Here is a 9,194-nt window from a genome sequence, read left to right as displayed (position 1 = left end):
AAGAAAATCCGTGACAGCCATGACTTTATTACCAGTCCATGATTAAATACATATCATGCCTTCATTAGCAAAAATTATAGATGGGAATAAAACAGATGTCCTAAACACATCCTGCCAGAGTACTTGCCAATTCAAATTTCCTTGTATTAACTCTACCTGATGCCAAACTGGCTGCAAAAATATCATAGTTTTTTTATTTAGGTTGTTATCAGTAGTGTACTTTGAATCCTTTGTACTACTCCATCAAAAAAACCCTCCATCTGAATTACCACTTACATTACTGCTGATAGAACATTCTTCCAATGGAACCAGTATATTCCATTTTGCAAAAAACCATAAGAATTTAGGACTCCTACCTTGGAGGCATCATCAGACGGATCCAAGAGGGAGGGCTCACCACTGTGCAAATACTGCCTTATTTCCTATCCTGGGAAAGGACTAGAAGTATTTCTTGACCCTTAAATATCTCCTGAACCCTGGGAACTAGAAGTCTGGAAACTAGGAGAAGCAATTCTCTGATAAGCAAACATGACTTTGCCTGTAAAACAAAACCTGATTGCCTAATAGAGCCTTCTTGATGTTTGAAAGAACAAGTTTATTGTCACCTGCAAATGTGTTTGTCAAGGCAGAAAGAAATCTCATTTTCCTACCTTTCAAGCAGTAGTAGTGTTCTGAAAATACAAATCAGCAGAAGAGATAAAGGCAAAGAAATTAAGCAAAAGGATCACACACAGAAGTCAAAAAAAAAAAAAAGGAAAAAGGAACGGATAATTATGCTTTGAATTCTTTCGGATTTATGCAGCTAAAATCTGTCTTGAGAAATTCACTGGAAAACATGGTCATTGTTGGCTCTTAAGACATTACTATATAGCAAATTAATAATGCAGGAGGCATATGTCCCATGCCCGTGAGACTGCAACATCACACCTTTACATATTTATGAGATCAGTGACAATGACTGACAAAGCACGCACACATCAGGCAAGTGAGCCTTTTAAAACACTCCCTCTGTGGGCAAAGACCTGAGCTATTTCAGTGGAGGCAGAACTACTGAGTTCTGAGACCTCTGAAAAATCTGAATTTAAAGCACTAACTGGTCCTTTTTTGCAAGTGCTATGGCTTTGATATTCATTTCCCTCCTTAACAGCTACATTTGTGTTCACCTAAGAAAAAAACCCAAAAGATTCAGAGCACGTACACTGCAAAAGCTTGTTCCCTATTACACCGCACAAGACAGAAATGAGATTTTTGCTTTGTAGAACACCTTTACCTCTATTGGTCACTGATTACCAATACAGAAATTAAATCCCAGATAATATTTATGTTCCAAACACAAATATCATTCAGTTACATCAGTCTCCATATTTAGAACACCTCGTTTCTTTCTCCCTTACAAACTTGCAGCTTCCCTAAAACAAGTGAGGTTGTAGCAAGGACAAAATTTACGGGCACGTTATGCAAGGCTGAAATGTTTCTAGGGCAATATTTTATAGCCCCTTAGAGTTCCATACATAGTATTTTACTGTGTACTCACAGAGCATTTATTTACACACGTGTCTGAGGTTTTCTGTCAGGTTTAAAGTTCAGAATTCTCTCCACTAATCTAATTTGTCCAGGATGGATGGCTTCGCTTTTTTCCTTTGGAAAACCAATGCTGTTACACTGTTTCCAATTCTTCCTCCAAAGCAAAATTTGGGTGTTGGCAGCTCCTCCAGAATTTCAAATCCTGCCAGACAGAAATTAAAATGCTTTTATTAGAAGGAAGTAATTTTATTCTCCTCTTGGATAACCCTTTGCAAACCATTCTTTATTTGTCTGGAAAACTTGCAAGTCAGTTAGTCTGTAAGTTTATAGGACTGTATTGTTACACTGCACTGCTGCTTTATACAGCTGAAACCCTTCCGTGGATAATAAAAATCTTAGCTGGCTGACTCATGCAAATTAATGGCAGAAAAGATGATAACTTGCCAGTAACTTTAGCTCCCCAGAAGGGATGGTTGTTTTAGATCCTCACTGAGTTTCAAGCCTCAGGCATGAGACTCGAGAGCTAACCGCTATGTAAAAAGCACCGTTTCCAGCAGATCAGGAAGGGTGCTGAGGAGGTGACTTAAAAGGTCAGTCACAGACGTGCCAGTTCCCCTAAACATGGATAACAACGTTACCCCAACTTCAAAGCAATCAGAGGGGTGAAGTAGAGCTGGTAACAAAGGACCAAAAGAGAAAAAGTACCACCCAGGCATAGAACCCCCTCCTTTCCCAGTGTAACTAGACTGAAATCCTTGTTCTCCAAAGCATAACACCTGTCCTCCCTCCGCACGTTGCCACTGGCAAACGCAGAAGCTGTAATTCCTGTGGAAAATGGAGGGAAGATAGGCTGAAGCATCTACTGGTCACTTTACCTTGCCTAATTCTGACCTGAGAAAGTCAAAATGTTACCACAGACTTTAAAATTTAACTCATCGCATCCTTGAACAACTGTGAGTTGGCAGAGGGTTCTGCTCGACCGCTTACCTTCTCTGAACTCGTTCAACAGCTCCTCCTTAGTCCAGTTGCAAGATGTTATGAGGAAAAAGCCCTCTGGTTTCAACACACTGCAGAGAGATCCAACATACTGCTTCCTCTTTCCCACCGCGTTATCGGGATTAAGGCTTATGGCATCAAAAGTCCCCTTGTCAATGCAGATCTCAAATCCTGACAGCTCAGCTGATGGAGCCAGGAAGTCTTCTACCTAAACCAGAAGTCTACAACTGTGAAAACAATCTTCTACTCAGGAGCTCCTGAATCTTTAATGAAAGCCAACACTTCAAAAAGCCTCAAACCTGACGATAGGTGTGCTTAGGAAAGAGTAACTCACAGGCTTTTCACACTTACAATGCCATGTCAGCTTCTTTCTTCTCTACATGTTATGTGATGATGTATTTGCTGTAAAGCCTGGATATATACCTATCCATCTAAAGCTCAAATTAACATGAAGTTCATTCTTTAAATCATTATTTGTACTTTGTACTGGTTTCCTAGGTGTTGCGTGCAAGGCACTGTACAAATACAGACTAGACAGTGCCTGCCACAAAGAGATGACAACTGACATACAAGAACAGAAACATCACACAGGTACAGAGCTGGAGGGTAAAACTGAATAGCAGAGAGAGTTCAGAATGAAAGGCAGTCACAGAATCACAGCACGGCTGAGGCTGGAAGGGACCTCTGGAGGTCATCTGGTCCTAGCCCCTGCTCCAGCAGGGCCTCTCAAACTTCCTGCTGCACAGCCACTGGTAGGGATTCTACCATTTAAGGATTTCATCCTCCATCTCAAATCTGAAATTCGGAACGTAGCAGTGAAAATACAGAACTCGCCAAATGGCGAACTACTATCCTGCTCTCTGCTAGAAGCAGGGAAATCTTGTCAGGAAAAAAAAAAAAAAAAGACCAAAAATCTTCTTGTAAATAGAGATTTATTTGTTTAGAGTTCTCTCACAAAAGAATGTCAAAAGAATTCATTAATATAGTACACTGAGCACATCTGAATATCAATTAGGTCATTTAATCTTGGGTTCAATTGCTTTCTGTTTCCACAGTAAACTCTCTCTCAAGACTTACCTTTAATTTAATGTTAGACATCCCTTCTTTCTCTCTTACTTTTTCTGAAAGTTGAATTGCAGAAGGAGAGTAATCAATCCCAGTGAGATTCGTGTAGCCAGACTTTGCCTAGACAGAAGCAGAGATTCTTAATCAGTGCTAGCAATTTTTTTTATCCAAGTGTATTCTCTATCTATAAGCCATCTCGTCTCTCCTCCTATGACAGAAAAAAACACCAACCTTTTACTCACTTTTATTTCTGTTACCATTACATGAGCTAAATAGCTGAAGGAATGAGGTGAAATAACTCCACTCTGCCTAAGACCTCATCAAAGGAACTGTTGACTGAAAGCTGGTTTATGTCAACAAGTAGAAAACCGAGCAGAACTGTGAAAAGTAATACCCTGAAGGGGAACAGGCTCTCTTATCTGCACCAAAAGTAACCTAGAAACCAGGAATTTTCAGTGATGAGAACATGTGCTGATGCTTCAAAATAAGAAGGAAATCTCTCTGACACTTACATAACATTTGAGATTGAGCAATTACTTGGTTTATAACCCGAACTGTATGAGCCAAAATATGTAACACGTTTTATTAGTACAGAAACCCACTGCAAAACCTTACATTTTTCTGATTATTCATGCTGTTGTCTCTTGGAATGCAATTATTTGCACGCTACAAGGCCTTTGTATCAGCAATTTCCAGGCAGGTTACGCACCACGTAAAAGCATACAGAGACCTTCTGTTAATCTAACTTGGGAATAGATAACGACAACCCAGTTCAGCAAACTGGGAGGAAGGCAGTGGCACATTTTCACTGTGAGGAAGAAGCTGAAGCGACCAGGTCCGAGTACCACATGTGTCAGTTGGTCTGGCTAGACCCAAACCTACCAGGAAGAGCTATGATCTTATGGCCAGCTGCAGGCAGCAAGAGCAGAGGGAGGGAGGAGGCTTGGGTTTGTTGTGGATTTGAACAATACATGGACTTTAACTAGCATTAAGCAATCAGCTGCATATCTACGCGTTCCAAAGGATGACACCTCAACAGCAAGGAAAACCACGAGAATTTTTTAAAACAGTCCCTCCTCCTTCCAGCTGCCCTTCAGCCTGTGTGAGCTCAGGGCTAGGCAGCTGTTCTTAATTGAGGACTAATTTCAGCTAAACACAAAGACCGTGTTGTTTGCAGCTGATGAAGAACAGCATATTGCTCAGGCTTCTGCCCACGTTCCTCCCCAGAGCAAACCAAGCTTCCTGAGATGCCTGCGCTGAAGACTTGGGGGTGGAAGAGTAGTTCCCACAACAGCTCCTCTGTTTGGAAAGGAAGAGCTTGAGTCACTTCAGGGAGTTCCCATTCACTCCTATAGTCTTCGGGGCAGAGGAGGAAAGTTTAAGGATAAACAACATTAAATGCTGCTAAACCTGTATGGCCTGACTACGTACGGCCAGGAAGGGATCATTCACTCAAGTGCAAAACACGACCACGCCACATCCAGCAGCTGGACTCCTGTCCTGGAGGTGGTATTTACAAGCACTCTTCTGCTGCTTCTTGAAAAAGCAGATTAAATAGCAGAAGGTAGTTTGCAATGTTATCGGCACCACCCCATGCTTGGGCTTCTGGTGCTGCCAGGTAGAACACCTTCACTTGGGTGGTGCATACCTTTCACTTCTGAGAAGTTTTTCAATACTCTTGGCTCCTACAATACCCAGGAAAAAAAAAAAAAAAAAAAAAGACGTCAGAGCTCCATGTGGCAGCAACATTTCTTAGAAGAGGGGGAATTTTTGAAGACAGAAGAATTAGGTCACCAATGCAGCCTACCAGATTCCTGAAGTTAGCAGAGGTAGGACCATGGGCACATGTAAAAACAGCAAGAGGTCCCACTTATGTGTCAGAGATCCTCAAAGCAGGCAGAAAAAAGAGAGGAAGCCTTCAGCAGCATTTCTCCTGGAGCTCACAGACGGGCAGATCCCTGCAGTGTGCGTGCAGAAGACATCTAGCTGCGTGCTGGATGTTTTGCCTTCCAGCCAGGCAGTGGGGTCAGTTTCCACAGGACACAGCAGTTTTCACTTCACTGCCTGCTTTTCAGAGCTGCTCTGTCCCCTTTTTGTGCAATACTCCCTGGTGGAACTGGCAATGTCTCACTTAGACCTAGCTGCATTTAAGAGTAATTTTCTTACTATTTGCTGTTGATAGAATGCCAGGGCCCAGTATTCCCCAAGGAACTGCACTCTGGGGCACCTCTTCCTGTTCTGATGATGGTCTGACACGTACCCCAGCAGTTACCTTGTACAGAGGTGCCACTAATGTCCTGTATGACTGAAGTCTGACTGCCTTTTTCAGTACTGCCATTTCGATCACATTGCCAAGTCTAACTCCGGTGGCAGAACTGTGCTACGGTAGTCAGAAGAATCCTGACTTGATTTTCAAAGCCTAGCAGCTCACACAGAGAAAAAAGTCTTTTACATCAACTAAGCAAGAGAGATCCTGAATTATTTAGAAACAATAAGCAATATAATTTTTGGAGCCACTTTTCAAATGGGAACTGGACTGAAAATTTCCTATTAAAGCAACCACAGTACTTTAAGGTGCTTAATGTAAGGGGGGGGTTGTGTGCTCTCATGGCAATCTAATAGATTTTAAAAGCTCACAGCCTGTCATTTGCCCATTACAGAATAAAAAACAATTTCAGATTTGTAAGTGGCGCCAGCATAAAACTGAAGTCTTATAAATACGTTTTTTCTGTTAGATGTTTCAACAGTGATAGAGCTAGTTAGCATTGCATTTAACAACCATCGCTATTAGGCTTCAAAATCCATTTCTTTTCATGAGATAAACAATTTCTACTTTTGATGATATGATTTCTCCCATGCTGCAGCGTGGCAGCCAGTCCCCACAATGGCTTTAAACTCTTCTATAAGCAAAGTCCTTACTAAAATAAATATCATTATAAACCTGACTTCGACTTCCATCCCCTTCCATCCCTACAGCGACTAATGGAGCCAATGGAGAATGTAGAACAATAGGAACTGTGACAGTACGACAGCTCCTTTCTTCACCAAACCTCCTGCATCAGCCAAAACCAGGGAAAAAACACCACAGCTCCTGAACAACTTGTATCACTGGAGAACACAACACAGCTGGTAAGGGGTTTCCACCCTGACAGAAATGGGTGGAAAAGAAGTGTTAACCACTTTTTAAGTCATTCACATAAAAAACTTGGGTTTAACCACTTTTTACATTGATAATGACTGTTATCATCAGAACTGAGTACAGAGAAAGGGTCTGCTTTTGCACATGAGAGTACTTTGTGTATCACTTCATTTCCTAACCTGCGGGTGTTTTACACAACAATGGGAAGAAATGCATTTTTAAATGCAGGAAAACAGAAAGGTAAAGTTAAAATACAGGGTATTCAGGCTGACTGATTTAAAGAAATACCGTAAATTTTGAAAGCTGAGGTACTGACAATCTGGGCAGTACCAAGAAACCAGAGGTCTGAGCATGTCTAGCCAAACGGCAGGTATTTCCATGTGGCAGAACAATGCACATATTCTGTTGCTAGGTCTGCACTTTTAAAACCCCAACAGCATTGCTGGTTCGAGGAGTTCCACACCTAAGTCCCACGGGCTGTCTGGAGTCACCTGCAATCACGCCTTGTCTTTGTGACAGGATGTTCTTTAATGTCTATCAACAACACTGAATTAATTCACTTACTCTCTTAACCCAAATGAAAATATAAGACCTGATGCACAGTAACCAGTGTTCTGTTAATGGAAAAACCTCCCAAGTTAAGTTTTAATTTAGCAAGCAACAACACGGGTTGCTTATTTTTTGTCCTTCACAGATTGCCATGAGTACTACTGTCACTTGTGAGAACTGTACGTGAACTGCTCTGTTTGGAGCATTGATTCTGTACCAAAAGCATAAACTTTGCAATATACCAACCAGTTCAATCAGTAAAACACCATTCCCAGTTCCAATGTCAAGGACAGAGCTGTCCAGGGGGACCTTTTGTTTTTCCAGCCATCTGATTATGCGAACCATGCTTTCTTCTCCAAACCTGCGAAAAACAAGGGCTCAGGTAATCAAGACAGCAAAGACGCATGAAAGGCACAGTAAATTTATCTCACCACTCCCTCCCTCCAGCTTCTGCAAAGCACCTCTTACAGAACCGCTTGGGTAACAACTGCCATAGCTCAGATTCCACGCCTGCTTTGCTGAAGTTAAAATTAATCAGATGGCCTTAAAACTCATAGAAATAGCAGCTTTGGGAGGTGAAGCCCTCCATATATTAAAAAAGACGAGAGCGCTGTCAACTTGCCTAGTTAAACCTGAGCTCAGGGATAAAATTAAAATTTATTAGTAACATACACCACAACCACCAGCTCACTTGCTGTGTAAAGACACTCGTCCAAGTGCAACTTAGAAGCTGGCATGGCAAAACTGGCCAAGGGAGGAACCAGTGGCTTCAAGGTTAAAGTTTCCCATCATTTTGCCAACATCCAGAACTATTCAGTGACCAACCAAACGTCCGGCTGCGTTTTCACAATGTCAATTTTAGAAAATAAGAGAAACGCTCCACTGGAGTTATTCCATTTACCAAATTTCACCAGCATCTCCAATGTCTCGAAAAGTCTGCAGCTCTCTTTCGTACGCAGCATCCCAGCTAGATGCGGGGGGAGAAGGACAGGACATTGCAATTAACACCAGAAAAGATTTAATTAACCAGCGAGGGGAAGAAAGGGCGAGAAGGCTGCACCTAACGCAGCCGTGCCCCTTCGAGCCCCCCGCACCATCTGGATGGACGGGCTCTTCGGGATCGCGCTGTCCGCCAGGCACCCAGCTGGCGATGCCCAGAGCGGGACGGCTGAGGGATAACAGCCGGGGGCACCGGGGGCACCGCACGGGCCTCCCGCTCCGCGGGCGGCACCGCCAGGCGGGGCGGCTGTGGGGATGAGCCCCGCCGGGGCCGCCGCCGCTCCGGGCCCGCCACGCCGCGGCCCGTCGCCCCCTGTCCCCGCCGGCGCCACTCACTGCTCTCTGGTGCCCAGCACCGAGGGGCTGAACGGCTCCTCCCCGCGCCCCGCCGCCGGCCCCGCCAGCGCCATGCCCGGCCCGGAAGCGCCCCGGCACCATAGAGCGCAGCTGCGAGAGCGCCGACAACCGCCGCTCTGGCGCTCGGAGGACTCCGCCTCGCTGCCCGGTGGGGGTGGCGCGGGGAGCGCGGCGCCGTGCGGGCGGGGCGGAGCCGGTCCCCGCAAAAACCCCGAGGTGTTATAGTTTCGTTGCTAAGAAACGGTAACGCTCCGAACGGCCGAATTTTCATCACCGCAATCCATATGGATCGCTTAAAATCGGCGCAACCTTTTAAAAAAGGATTTACGCGCCTCGTTGTTCCTGAATTGCAAACTCCGCAAACGCGTTTGCTTTCCCGAGGCTTCTCGCAAGGCGCCCGGATGCCGCGCCCCGTAACTTGTTCCCAAACCAGCGATAATTCTGGCATCCGGAGCAGGCAGCGCTGCCGCTGGATATCTCCGTGAGGAATCCGCGCTGGAGCGAAGCCCGCCGGCACCCGTGGGGCTCCCAGCGGCGCGAGGTGTCACTGACCGGACGCCGTTTG

The 9,194-nt window shown here is 44.5% G+C and overlaps 1 protein-coding gene across 1 annotated transcript; it reads right to left on the bottom strand.

Moving 5' to 3' along the window:
* Positions 1 to 324: 324 nt before the first annotated feature.
* EEF1AKMT2 (EEF1A lysine methyltransferase 2) lies at positions 325 to 8,682 on the bottom strand. The gene is made up of 6 exons (XM_086616796.1): positions 8,609 to 8,682; positions 8,175 to 8,240; positions 7,520 to 7,634; positions 3,598 to 3,705; positions 2,512 to 2,728; positions 325 to 1,726 (listed from the first exon to the last, which is right to left on the bottom strand). The coding sequence occupies exons 1-6, from the start codon at positions 8,680 to 8,682 to the stop codon at positions 1,599 to 1,601; spliced, it is 708 nt and encodes a 235-aa protein (XP_086472922.1). The 3' UTR covers positions 325 to 1,598.
* Between the last annotated feature and the right edge of the window lie 512 nt (positions 8,683 to 9,194).

This window comes from Tauraco erythrolophus, chromosome 9 (genome assembly GCF_009769465.1).
Source record: "Tauraco erythrolophus isolate bTauEry1 chromosome 9, bTauEry1.pri, whole genome shotgun sequence".
NCBI lineage: Eukaryota > Metazoa > Chordata > Aves > Musophagiformes > Musophagidae > Tauraco > Tauraco erythrolophus.
The sequence above is the reverse complement of the archived record's forward strand: the minus strand, read 5'-3'. Positions and strand labels throughout refer to the sequence as shown.